General features: G+C 43.5%; 1 protein-coding gene across 1 annotated transcript in view; it reads right to left on the bottom strand.

Moving 5' to 3' along the window:
• Positions 1–533: 533 nt before the first annotated feature.
• The window catches only part of LOC124273623 (protocadherin Fat 4-like), a 43,655-nt gene continuing 29,932 nt past the window's right edge, over positions 534–14,256 (bottom strand). The window contains exons 31-41 of the mRNA XM_046708904.1: positions 12,703–13,081; positions 11,720–11,913; positions 10,804–11,043; positions 9,643–10,083; positions 8,704–9,112; positions 8,039–8,229; positions 7,584–7,820; positions 4,209–4,462; positions 2,829–3,015; positions 1,561–1,752; positions 534–652 (exon numbers count right to left, since the gene is read on the bottom strand). Coding sequence (XP_046564860.1) covers positions 534–652; positions 1,561–1,752; positions 2,829–3,015; positions 4,209–4,462; positions 7,584–7,820; positions 8,039–8,229; positions 8,704–9,112; positions 9,643–10,083; positions 10,804–11,043; positions 11,720–11,913; positions 12,703–13,081 — 2,843 coding nt within the window. The remainder of the gene's footprint in view (positions 653–1,560; positions 1,753–2,828; positions 3,016–4,208; positions 4,463–7,583; positions 7,821–8,038; positions 8,230–8,703; positions 9,113–9,642; positions 10,084–10,803; positions 11,044–11,719; positions 11,914–12,702; positions 13,082–14,256) is intronic.

Below are 14,256 nucleotides of genomic sequence, written 5' to 3'. Positions count from 1 at the left end.
GTTCTATACTCACCACTTGAAGGCTCTATACTCACCAAAGTGAAAGCTCTATACTCACCACAGGGAGGCTCTATACTCACCACAGGAAGGCTCTGTAATCACCACAGGGAGGATCTATACTCACAACAGGGAGGCTCTATACTCAATACAGGGAGGCTCTATACTGGCTACAGGGAGGCTCTATACTCACCACAGGAAGGCTCTGTAATCACCACAGGGAGGATCTATACTCACAACAGGGAGGCTCTATACTCAATACAGGGAGGCTCTATACTGGCTACAGGGAGGCTCTATACTCACCACAGGAAGGCTATATACTCACCACAGGAAGGCTCTATACTCACGAAAGGGAGGCTCTATACTCAGCTCAGGGAAGCTCTATACTCACCACAGGAAGGCTCTATACTCACCACAGGGAAGCTCTATACTCACCACAGGAAGGCTCTATACTCTGCTCAGGGAAGCTCTATACTCACCACAGGACGGCTCTATACTCACCACAGGGAGGCTCTATACTCAGGGAAGCTTTATACTCACCCCAGTGCATTCTTCGCATACATGGCAAACCCTGTCAGCACAGCTACGCTCATCACCATGAGAGACCCCCTCAAGATCCACGTCTCCATGTCCACGCCAGGCTGACTTGTGACCACTGGAACAGCAAATACTGATCTCTTGCTCTCACTATAACCATCTGTTATTACCACTCTTCTTTACTACTTTTAGCGCGACGGGCAGCTTAGTGGTTCGATCGTCAAGCCGGGTTCGATTCCGCACATGGGGGCAATGTGTGCAATGTGTGAAGCCCATTTCAGGTGTCCCTCCCGCGATACTGCTGGAGTTTTTTTCAAAGCAGCTAAAACCCATGCTCATTCATTGATACTACCACCAACATTTCCTGCTGGAAGCTCTACAGCAGGTGCTTGTTGTTAGGGGCCTTTAACGGGATCGGTCGGTCAGGATGGTTGACGTGGTTGATGACTGTAGTCGTATCCTAAATGGTCATGCTATCAACCACTGGCCCAGACAGGCCGCCATCATACGATATTTCAAACAAACTTCCTAGGAACCGGATCCAACTCTGCGTTAATCATTTCATAACTTGACTGGTTTGTTTGCTCTGCGACCAACACTACTCAACCCTATCATTACGGCAGCCTTCAAATAAATGGATAGTCGCCACATCCACTATAGTGAGTGAGTATGGTTTTACACCGCTTCTAGCAATATTCCAGCAACATCACGGCAGGGGGATACCAGAAATGGGCTTGTACCCATGTGGGGAATCGAACCCGGGCCATGGGCGTGACGAGCGAACGCTTGAACCATTACTCTACCACAGTGACCCCACATCAACTATACTAACCAACGCCGTCGGGGCGGTGGGGTAGTCTAGTGGTTAAAGCGTACGCTCGTCACGCCGAAGACCCGGATTCGATTCCCCACATGGGTACAATGTGCGAAGCCTATTTGTGGTGTCCCTCGCCGTGATATTGCTCGAATAATTATTGCTGAAGCTGGGTAAAACTTACTGACTTTTCTACAAAACGGTAGACTTACCTGGGTCATTTGACTCAATATTGATGGTGACCGTGGCGGTGGTGGAACGAGGAGTGTCACCAGTATCAGAAGCAGCGACGGCAACCTCGTAGTAGGACACGCTATCTGCATCCAACTTTGACGACGTGTACAACCCACCGACGCCGTCACTTTCCCGCATCGTCAACACACCCGGCTCTTGAATGCCATTACCTTGTAGTAACAAGAAAACACAGTCATCCAAACACAAGCGCTGTAAAGGAAGATAGTCGTAAGTGCCATACATTAACATTAATTTACGACTATCTTAGCGCTAAGAGAGCTTCGAAAATCTAGGCCCAGGGTATCTATTTTGAATGTATGCGAGTGAGTGAATATTGCATGGCGGCGCATCAGCAATTTTGCAGCTATTCGCAGCAACGTGTATGTGAAAGAAACGGTAATATCTAAAATACTTTTTTTAAATCGCACATCAAAAGGTGGGGAAATGGTTGTGTGTTGTTTCATACACTGCACTGACGTCCAACTCTTGGGTGAACAATCCAGTTTGAGGATATCCACACCAACCTCATGATTGGCCACAACCTTCACAGACATCACAGTGCATCCCGATGGAACAGTGTCTGCTCTGTGGAACATTACGCTATCTTTCATTACATGTTTGCTATAAGCGAAGCCAGTTGTGGTGTCATCTCCTTTCTAAAAATGATAACGCTGGAGTAGTGTTTCAACACGGGAAAGACACTGATACTGTTTGTTCACTACGGCTTACGGTCTAAAACACCGTTCAACCTCGGAACCTAGTGCTGTTTTTGAACAGCTGAACCAAGGCGTCAAATATCTTTTAGTGACTTACGGCTTGACCCCACTTCTGGCAGTCAACAAAAAAACGATTGAGCCAGTATTGGTTTGCGCCGCTCTTAACATCATTCCAGGGTGTGACACCAGAAATTAACTTTAGAAATTACCAAAAGATACATGATAACAAACCAGTGTGCTATATTAATTATCTAAATACCTACAGGAGCATAGTCGGAGTAGGTGTGGAAAGGCGGGTATTGTGGAGTAGCCCAGTGGTTCAAGCATCGGCTTGTCAAGACCACGAGCCGACTTCGACTCCCTGTATGGACACAAAGTGGACCGCCTACTTCTGGAGTCCCTCCCTACTCCTTAGGTCGTGAAGCTGCTAAAAGCGGCGTCAAACCATACTCACTCACTCACTATTACTTGCATATCAGTCTGATTGTCAATTCATGTTATATTTTCCAAAACGGCCCTAGCAAACCTACTCGAGGTAATTGACAGTATCTCGTAGACGATCCTTCCGTCTTTCCCATCATCTCCGTCCTCGGCGGTGAAATTGGCCACCAAGGAACCAAACGGAACCGACTCCATAACCGTCACGTTGGGGAATTTTCCGTTGACGTCAACGGCGGGTTCCATCCACTCAGGCGTGAACTCATTTGTTGGATCCACCTAAATGGCAATATATATCGCTTTCTATTTGTCATTACAAGAAATCAAGCCAAAAGCCACATGTCGTCAATTTTGGAGTGAGTGAGTGAGATTAGTTTTAAGCCGCACTCAGCAATATTACAGCTATATGGCGGCGGTCTGTAAATAGTCGAATCTGGACCAGACAATCCAGTGATCAACAGCATGAACATCGACCTACACAACTGGGAACCGATGACATGTGTCAACCAAGTCAGCCAGCCTGACCCCCCGATCCCGTTAGTCGCCTCTTACGACAAGCATGGGTTACTGAAGACCAGTTCTAACCCGGATCTTCACCGGTCATGAATTTTGGACGTAGGACAAAAGTTGCAAATGCTGTGGCGCTATAGGTGACAATGCGTAGTGATGCATAAATCGTGAACCCGTGTATAGCAAACAACATGCGGTATCAAAAAGTGATGTGCGGAAATGGCTATCAGCAATTGTGAAAAAATGCATAATTTATTCAATTTCAAGTTTTCGACGTTTTAAAATTCGATCGGAAGTCTGCGAGCCCGATTGTTACATACATAAAACTTGCATTTTATTGATACATTCTTTCGTAGGGACTGCTTTTAAAATGAGAAAATTTTCAGGTATGTGAAGGTCAAATTTGGTTGCTGGTTCGTTACGTAAAATGGAAGGAAAATGTTATAACGCTATTCTGCACATGAAGCATCTGCATCCTATAACAATATATTACAAAAGGCTCAGTTATGAGAGAAAATAACTCTTATCAAAATGGTTGCCGAGGTGGGATTGTCAACAGATACAACAAATTGATCCTGAAAAGAATGAAGCCTTTAAAAGCAGAACACTGTTGATTGTGCATCCATAATGCACGTACGTACGCACGCACGCGCACATGCACGAACACACACACACACACACACACACACACACATATATATATATATCGCTATTGTTCCATATATTCAGTCTGTTCAGACTTTGATTATTGAGTAGAAAATTGTATCAGACTTCTGAAAATGTTTCACATATCAAGTCTATGCAGTTATAAATGTCGCCAAACAAGTATTCTCTATAAAATTTCAACTTTTAACTATGAATTCTGAATTATTCCATTCTTTACATAGAGAACTTTCTTAAGATAAAACAGTGAAATGATGTCTGATATTCATTGTCTCTGTTTAGTGTTTGTTCTGTGTTACCGTCACGGTGACTAATGCCGTTCCCGTCAACGCTTGTCCGTCCACTGGAGTATCTATGGCAACCACCGTCAACGTATGCTTATAGTCGGTATTGGCAAGGGCTTCATAGTCGATGTTGGAAGGGTTGGCGTAGAGCGTTGTTCCAGTGATGTTGTACATGCTGCCGACGTTGGTGGGCGATAGGATGTTGATACTGTACTCTCCGTTGACACCCGCGTCCTCATCGGTAACGACAAAGTCAAACAGGGCCTGACCTGATGATTGGATTGAAAACAATCGTCCTTAAATCTTCGGCAAAACAGCATCTTTTAGAAAATACATACCCCAACCAAACCCAATATCGTCATGGAGAGAAAACAAATTAATAGTAATGCAAATAATCTAAACACCCTGTCCCAACCACCCAACAACATAACATAGACGGAACTAAAGTACACCTTCGGGTAAAAGAACATACTGACTGACTGACCGAGTTTGGTTTTACGCCGCTTTTAGTAATATTCCAGCAACATCACGGCGGGGGACACCAGAAATGGGCTTCACACATTGTACCCATGTGGGGATCCGAACCCGGGTTTTCGGCGTGACGAGCAAACGCTTTAACCACTAGGCTACCCCACCGCCCCAAAAGAACATACACGTCAATGGTTCTTAGTGAACAGATTTAAACAATTCATAAATGGCTATTCATTGGTAATGCATTTGATAGGGGCATGCTAGATGCCCTTTGGATGTATGTCTTGGACACTGTATTTAGCCGGGTACGTTTTTATAACGTTTGAAGTTTCCTTGTCCAGACCAATTTTTAAAACTTCTTTGGGAGGCTCTTGGAAGTTAAACTGATAAGATAAGATAAACTGACGTATTAAAATTACCCCAAGGCACCAACTGTGGACTTTCTTTTGCGCATCAGTTTATATGAATGAACAGCTTCTTTATTGCACTAGGGTGACATTTAGGTGTAGGTTCTAACTTGGCTGATGACGGTGTTAGATCATACACCGAAACGTTGCTCCTATTGTAATAAAGAAGATGTGACTCAATGTATCTTATCCTTCCATGTCATGAATGTTTACTCTCTGTTGCAGCTTGTAACACAAAACAAAATCAAACAATTCAAAATCCCAAATATAAAATAAATATTTACCAATACATACCATTCTAACAAATAGAAAACAAGTGCAATAGCACACAGAGATGTTACATTCCTGTGTATGCTTTGGTAACATCAGTTACACAAATAATTATGTTTTCAGCAACCGAAAAGATAAACAATGCTCGTGAATATTTCATTTTGACACTTCAAGAATAGGTTCTATTTCTGCAATAAGTGTTGTTCCGATGATCGAAAAAAATCGAAAATCGATCGAAAGAAGGATTAAAAATGATTATCGATTGTAAACAAAATATTTTTGATTAATCGGAATTTTGTTGATTTTGTATAACACCCTTGAATTAAGTAACCATTTAATTTGATGAATATTCACGAACAAACATGCGCTCAACAGCGTAAAGCTATGCGCATTGTAAAATTTTAACCACTTTTATTGTTTAATTACAATTCCAGTGTCTTTCTTGCATGCGTGCATTTCATTGCATGACAGTATTAGTTATAAAAAAACGATTGACGATTACATTAAAAATGTATATATACTCTCCCAAAAAGGAAACGCATCATGAAAATAACAATTTCATGTTGCAATAAATTAAAACGTGATTCATTTTACAAAAGGTTTTGCTCTGTTTATGAGTCCTATGGTGTTTATGTTTTGAAACATCCGTAAAATACCCGTAGTTAACAGCATGATTTTCAATTTCGGCGTGTAGTGTCACAGAATACATACATGCAATGCACGTGAAAGTTGGGGATCAGATAGTCTCAATGATGGGTATAAAATGTTGATCGCTGTCTGTCGTTTATTTACTGTATTTGGAATATTGTTGACGAACGCAAAATGCCACGTCTAAGTGAAGCCAGCCGTCATATCGTCATTGGTTTGCTTGAAGCTGGCCAGTCTCAACGTGCAGTTGCCCGACGCATGAATGTTCACCAAAGCACCATTTCACGGCTCTGGGAGAGATATCGCCGGCAGAATGCGATAGCGATAGCGACCACTGCGGCGCAGGATCGCTACATCCGGGTATATCACCTGCGTCATCGAACAGCTACGGCGACCAGTACCGCTTGACAAATACACGGTATGAGGAGGATTTCTGCACAGACCGTCAGGAACAGGTTGAGAAAGGCTGGTTCACGTGCCAGAAGACCTTATTTTGGCCCTGTGCTTCGACAACAACATCGTAGACATCGAGTTCAATGGTGCGCCAACGTTCAGGCCTGGAACCTACCGAATTGGGGTAGAATCTGGTTCAGTGATGAATCACGATTTCTATTGGAACGACGCGATGGAAGAATGCGGGTGTACAGACGTCGATGTGAACATTTCGCCGACGCTTGCGTTCCCCAGGTGGACAGATTCGGCCGGGGAATTGTGTTATGATGTGGGTAGCGATCACCTGCCGTAGGAGAAGTGATTTGCTGATGATCCAGGGCAACCTGACAGCTCAACGGTACTGTGACGAAATCCTGCGCCCACACCTACTTCCAATCATTGATCGCCAGAGGGAGTTGTTTCAACAGGACAGTGCCAGGCCCCACACAGCACGTCACACTAGAGACTTCCTCCAGAACCACAACATCAATGTGCTCCCCTGGCCCTCAAGATCACCGGACTTAAACCCGATCGAACATCTGTGGGATGCCCTGGACAGACGGGTGCGACGCCGTAACCCTCAGCCCCAGACACTTCAGCAACTCGCACAGGCACTACAGGCAGAGTGGGCTGCGATTGGGCAACACGAGATTCTGAGACTTATTCGTTCGATGCCAAGGCGATGCCGTGCAGTTCTGGATGCCCACGGTGGTCACACGAGGTATTGACTTCAGCGCCACCACACGTCTCCATGTGACACTCAAACCGACTTTCCTCGAGTTGGTGCCAAAGACGGATAAGTCTGCATTCCCAGTGTGCAATTTCGCTATATTTCATTGACTCATAAAGCCTACAAGATGTTTCAAAATAAACATAAAAATACAGTTGAAATTCCTATATGCGTTTCGTTTTGGGGAGAGTATATTTCGATTATAATCGAAGTCCTCCGATAATCGATAGTGGATTTGGTTTCCGATTCCCAACACTGTCTGCAATGAACTATTTAAAAATATAAAGCTACTGATGAGTAACCGCTTCATGCCTGTCACGTATTTTCCTGAGACTCCCAACGGTATATATACACAGAACAGGATTCCATATTGTATCATATGACAGAGTTAACTATTCGTACCCCGTACAAGTACCTGGGACGTATACATACCGGCCAAGTCACCTTCTGTAACAGATGCAGTGTACGACGGATTGGCAAACAGTGGCGCGTTGTCGTTAATATCCCAGATGGTAAACCGAAGATCCGAGTTAGTTGATTGTCCCCCTTGATCTGTCACGGTCAAGGTCACGTCTTCAAGCACAGTCATGCCGCCTTCGTAATCGATGGACTCATTAATAGATAACTCTCCTGTTTCTTCATTGACGGACAGCATATGTGCATTAGTACCTAATAAAAAAATATGAAATTATAGGAAACTTTCAAAAATATTCAAATATGCTCCGGTTACATAAGTGAGATAACGCTGTATCTTCAGCGCACCCAGCAACTTGCGCATACTTTTCTATATAGGTATCGTTCACTTCCTTCCATATTTCATACAACTAGTGTAAAACGTCGGCTCCTTCTGTGTAGTCCGATTACAACTATGATTGTGAAGCACCTACCGGAGAGGGTGTACTTGAAAACGTCTCCGAGGTCGGCGTCATCGATGATGAAGACATCTCCAAGCACGGTGCCAATGAGCTGCCCCTCTGGTATGGAGAAACCCGGCGCCGTGATGGAGGGCGGTTCGTCCATGACGTTACCGACATTTACGACGAATGATACGTAGGTGGTGTGAATGCCGTCACCAGCGCTGTTAACGGTATGTAATTGAGCTTTACGTCACAGTTTGTTTTATTTGATATATGTTTCTTTAATACTATGGTGGTCTTTGACAAACATCGTTTTAATATACGTCTTGTTTTGGTGCATGGAATAATATGGTTAAACTACGTTTCAATGCATACAACTAAACGCTGATTATCTGAGAAAATCTGAAATTACATTCTAAGTGAATGTACCCTTGATTTATGAATCAACTTTCTGTATCTTTGAAAAAGAGTGAGTGAGTTAGGTTTTACACCGCTTTAGCAATATTTGAACAATATCACGGCGGGGGACACCAGAAATGGGCTTCACACATTGTACCAACGTGGGGAATAGAACCCGGGCCATCTGCGAGACGAGCAAACGCGTTAACCACTAGGCTACCCCACCGCCCCCCTTTGAAAAAGAAATTATCCCTATCAAATGTGGAGTGGTATATATTTGTAACTGCTCCACTTACCTAATGATGGTGGAGTGGTATCTGTCAGTCTCAAAATCTAATTTTTTCAGTATAATAACCTCCTCTCCTCGAACCTCGAACAGGTCACTAGTGCCTTCTAACGCAAACGACACGTCGTCTCCATCAGGATCGGTCGCCGCTAACGTGAAGATGGCGGAATCGGCGGTGACGTTTTCATACACCACTATTTGGTACTTTGTGTCTGAGAACACTGGAGCCATGTCGTTCACGTTGTTGACGTACACTTGAACAGAGGCAGTCACGTCTTTTGGAGCGGTGCCGAGGTCTACAGCGCGGATTGAAATGTCGTAGCGGTTGATGCCGCCCTCAGCATCAAGTCCAGACTTGACTTGAAGGTCGCCTGTGTCGTAACCGATGACAAATGTCCCCAGAGCGTCGGATCCGTCATCTTGGACAAAAATATGCTTACTACTATAATGTTGCTTCTCACTAGGACATATCTATCTTGAAATTACATATTGTAACATTTTGGATATTCCGGAATGATGTAATACATTAAGAAAGAGACCAGGGTAAAAACTATGACATGTTGGTAATTTTAGTTGTTTAACACCTCAGTCAAGCTCTATGAGGAAGACTTGTAAATAACAGATTATGGTCCAGGCAAACCGGTAACTGATATTATCAGCAATACCCAGCCAGACGATAATCTCTTACCGAGACAGTTTTTTAGAAAATGTTTGAAGACAATAATTTGAACAGATTCTTTTGGATTCAGGTATAACAAAATGAGTATTTGTTTGCTGGACAGGCTGGACAAATATTCGGCTCCTTCTTTTGGATAATAAAATATCTGCAAGTTCACTGTAAGTACATTTACATCGTTATTTTGAACAATGGTCAGCCAGAAGCAGCTGGGCAACCATGGACTATTCGGATTGTAACAGAAATCTATAAATTATGAGATAAATTACATACCAACTGTAACTGAAGTAATCTCATACACAACCACTCCGTCGTCGGCCAGATCGTCATCAGTCGCCGTCACTGTCGTTATTGCCGTCCCCGGAGCAGCGTCTTCGTCAACTGTGACGTTATTGAGGTACCCATTGGCGTCAGGTACAGGGTCACTCCACACAGGGTCGAACTCGTTCTCTGGTTTGACCATCACCTTCACTATCGCTGTCCCCGTGTTGGCCTCCCCCTGGTCTGGTGTGTCCACTGCCGTGATGACCAAGGTGTACATGTAGTCATTGTCCTTTAACGACTCGTAGTCTAACGGGGTGCTGCTCGTCAATAACTGCTTTCCAGACATCTTGAACTTCGGGTCCGTGTCATCTCCGCTGCCTATGGACACGCTGAAAATGGCGTTGTTACCGTCGTCATCGTCAGTGCACGTCAGGACAAGTAGGACAGCATCTGTTAACAGAAAACAAGACATACATGAGAATAAAATGAGATTTCGCCCGTCTGAGTTCTCCAAATATAACATATGTTGCGTACAATATGAAAATATATACACTATTACCGGGTCATACAAAAGGTTGACAATACTTGTGTATAAACATTCTGTAAATTCTGCACACATATCATAAATAAATAGAGCTGATATAGCTGAGTCATAGTGAGTGAGTTTAGTTTTACGCCGCTTTTAGCAATATTCCAGCAATATCACGGCGATGACACCAGAAATGGGCTTCACACATTCTACCCGTGTAGGGGATCGAACCCTGGTTCTCGGCGTGACGAACGAAAGCTCAACCACGGCTGCCCCACTGTGGTGTAGCCGTTGTTAGCGTTCGCTCGTCATCAAACATGAACAACTAAATGTGACCCCACTCTGAAAACAACAATATAAGGTTGTAATAAAGCAATAAAAATAAAATAAAACAAATACTAAAAAACCCGAAAAAGCACCATACAATATATATTGTAACCCTGCCTCCATATCCCTCAGTGTTTTAACACACCATACCCCGTCAAACACAGTGTCATGTTGTCTGAATGTGTGAAGCCCATTTCTGGTGTCCCCCGCCGTGATGTTGCTAGAATATTGCTAAAAGCGGTGTAAAACCAAACTCAGTCAGTCAGTCATGTTGTCTGAAGTGAATGATGAGTGTTCAAGATTCATGAACACACCTTCTGCAGTGTTTTCTGTGACTTCCGTTACGAAGACAGCTGGATCGCACACAGGAGGTAGATCATTGATGTCCTCTACTGTGATGGTGAAGTCCTTGGTGGCCTGGAGTCCGGCCTGGTCAGTGACGGTCAGTGTGAGGGACAGCGCAGTTTTCCCATCAGCTCCCTCCCTGTCAACGGTCTGGCTAACAGAGAGCTCGCCAGTGGCTGGGTCTATGGACAAGTAGCTACTGTCCGTACCTGCAGCAGATCGAGCAGAAAGCTGAGTATCAAGAGTATTATAATATGTCCTCAACTTATTGTGCAAAGCGTGGGCATGACAATATCAGTAGAAGTGAAACGGTCGGTGGCAATGGCTCCGTGAAATGGTCAGTTGCGTGCCATCGCACCCAGATTGCTTGGATTGTTGCTCACAATGATTGTCTCTTGCACAGGTATATGTCTGGAATATTGCGGCATTAAACAATGAGAATATACTACTACTACTAATAATAATAATAATAAGTGCATGCATAATGCGCTAAACTCCATTCACTACATGAATGCTTATAGCGCTAACAGATATAATCTGATAATTATTACCCCGGATAACCCAAACTGCCTGTGAGGCATTAGAAGGTTAATAGTCACATAGGTTAATAGAAGGTTAATAGTCACCGGGTACCCATTTTCTGCTGGGGGAATAAGCGAACAATTAATAACATTAAGACAATAATAGAGAATATTTGATGTAGAGGTATGATACATGCAGAATAAAATATAATGGTTTTAAATTAGTTTCTGGTTGGGATTGCTTGCGCGATCAATAGATCCGATCCTGGTCTAAGAGAGAAAGATATATATTCAGTATGGCATTGATGGTACTGCGGATGACTAATTGTGTATTGCCTGTATTCAGCAGTACTGGGTGACTCACCACTGAGGGAGAAAGTAAGTGTGTCTCCAGCATCAGCATCCGTGACGGCATACTCTCCATCCACCCCTGTCCCCACAACCTGGCCTTCCGCCATCGACGCTGTCCCTTCCAAGGTTATCACAGGAGCTTCATCTATGACGTCATTGACGCTGACGTGTACGGTGAAATCCGTGGTGAAAGTGCCATCAGATGCACTGAGGGCAATAAAACATGTGCATTTCAATTATATTTGTTTTTGTGATACCGTTTTAAATATATTCTGAAATTGGTTTGAATCTTAATTGCGATTAAATATGATATTTAGGTAGTCATTAGGACATATTTTAATAAGCTTTACTAAATCGAATTGTTATTACTTGGGTGATGTTAGGAACAAGTTCACTGATATTGATGTTGATATTGGTAACGTGAAACTATTGCCACCATGACGGTGTTAAAACTAATAACATAGTATGGTGATAGACCATAGAAGCTATAAGTACATTTCCATTGGCAACAAATGCATTATGTACAGGGAACTAGGACTGTATTGCATTTCAAAGTGTGTCAATGTTCCGTTAAAACACTTCAGAGCGAAACAGACCATATATTCATGCTGACTCTGACATTAAAAGAATATGCCGACAAGTCAATGGTTATACTTTGTCAATATAGTAAAGCGTTACATTTGCTTCCCCTGAACTAATAGATGACCCCAAGGTTCAGCAATAAGGTTCAAGAAAACGTGGACAATATAACCAACATTATCGAATTGCCAATAATGTTATTCTACCATGACTTCAGTAAATACTGGATTGTGATTGGTTAAACAAGTCATTGTTTACTCACGCTACGCGTTCGGTTTTAAATCTGGTTTTATTTTATGAGTCACCCCAGCACAGTGGAGTTGCCTCCCTTGCGCCACTACGCTGTAGGTGTTGTATGTTGTGTTTGGTGTAAGTATATATTTCAGAGGATTATTGAGGTTAAGAATTTTTACTCACCGTACGACTAAGATATGAATAGCTTCCTCCTCGAAATTCAGAGCGGCCTTCACTTTTACGTCATATCCGTCACACAGGAACAGATCATCTCGTCCACTGGCGATAGACAACGTCACAGCGTCACCATCGTGGTCAACAACTGCAAGAGACATCACCACAACGTCTACAGCTGCGTCTTCATCGACGGATGTTTCGAAATCAGTCTGGTCAAACGCAGGTGCGATGTCGTTGACATTCTCTAGCGATACAGTAATGGTTCCCTGTGTCTCACGCGGTGTCTGACCATTGTCCGAAGCCTTGACCACGACTGTGTAGCTGGACACCCCTCCAGTAGCGGAATCCACGTCAAGTTTGCCTGCCACCAACAACCCTCCTGTCGCTGCATCCATAGAGAATCTGTCTGCTCCATCTGTTCCAGATGCTACAGGAAGTAAATAATGAGTGAGTGAGTGAGTGAGTGAGTTAGGTATAATGATGTTAATTGTTATCAACATAGAAGCTAAACAGATCACCACAGGTCCTATGACTGTATGCTAATATGTATGTTAATGAGGACATATTTCTTATCCAAGCTATTTCCAGACATTTTGACACCGACGGGCAAGGGTATGGTGTTGACAGCTTATGGATAATAACAGGAGTGAACCGCCTGGGATTCGATGTCACGATCACCAGATCATGACTCGGCCAAGGGAGGCAACAATTTCGTCGTCGCATACGTCAACTAATGAGTGGTTAAATGATACCCGACTTATGTGTGTGTAATCGTGGTTAACGACGCTGCCTATTGCCATGGCATTGACACAGACTTCACCGGCCGTCGTCTCGTAGTTGAAATATTGCCTACTACGGAGTAATCAATATTCACTTAATCAGTCTCCAGACGTAAAATGTTCTTTCTTACCCCCTTGCAAGAAACCTAACTGAGATAGTTGGTGTCAAACATATGTGTGAGTATACATAAGTATCTTCTTACTTACGAATATGCGCGTTTGTTTACAAACAAGAGAAAATCCGGTCACGTGATATGCAAATTAGCCTGTGGCAGTGATGTTATGCTAAGTCATCGCTGCGCCGGAGTGTGGATGAACTGAGGTCAGATTATGACGGACTACTTTCCTGAGCGTATTTCATTGAGGGCGGTGGGGAAGCCTTGTGGTTAACGCGTTTGCTCGTCACTCCGAAGACCCGGGTTCGATTCCCGACACGAGTAGAATATGTGAAGCTCGTTTCTGGTGTCCCCCGACTGTGATATTGCTGGAATATTGCTAAAAGCGGTGTAAAACCAAATTCACTCACTCAGTGTATGCTTACTCGGTGTGGAGACACCATGAGTATATTCGGAATTCTGTATGTATACCCCTCCTTATACTCTGTAAGTGTACAGCATGCTCGGTATGCATACCCACCCGTGAAGATCCAATATTTCATTGATTAGTTTCTCTTGCTTTAGTTGAAACCGTTACGTCTGGCTTGAACGTTTATGGTTCTAGAGTGTTAAATACAACTGATAATACATATGGCAATAGTCTCTATATCGCTACAGTAAATTAT

Source organism: Haliotis rubra, unplaced genomic scaffold (genome assembly GCF_003918875.1).
Source record: "Haliotis rubra isolate DU_JTF1 unplaced genomic scaffold, ASM391887v1 Scf1035, whole genome shotgun sequence".
NCBI classification, from domain to species: Eukaryota; Metazoa; Mollusca; class Gastropoda; order Lepetellida; family Haliotidae; genus Haliotis; species Haliotis rubra.
This window is presented reverse-complemented; position numbering and strand designations above follow the sequence as displayed.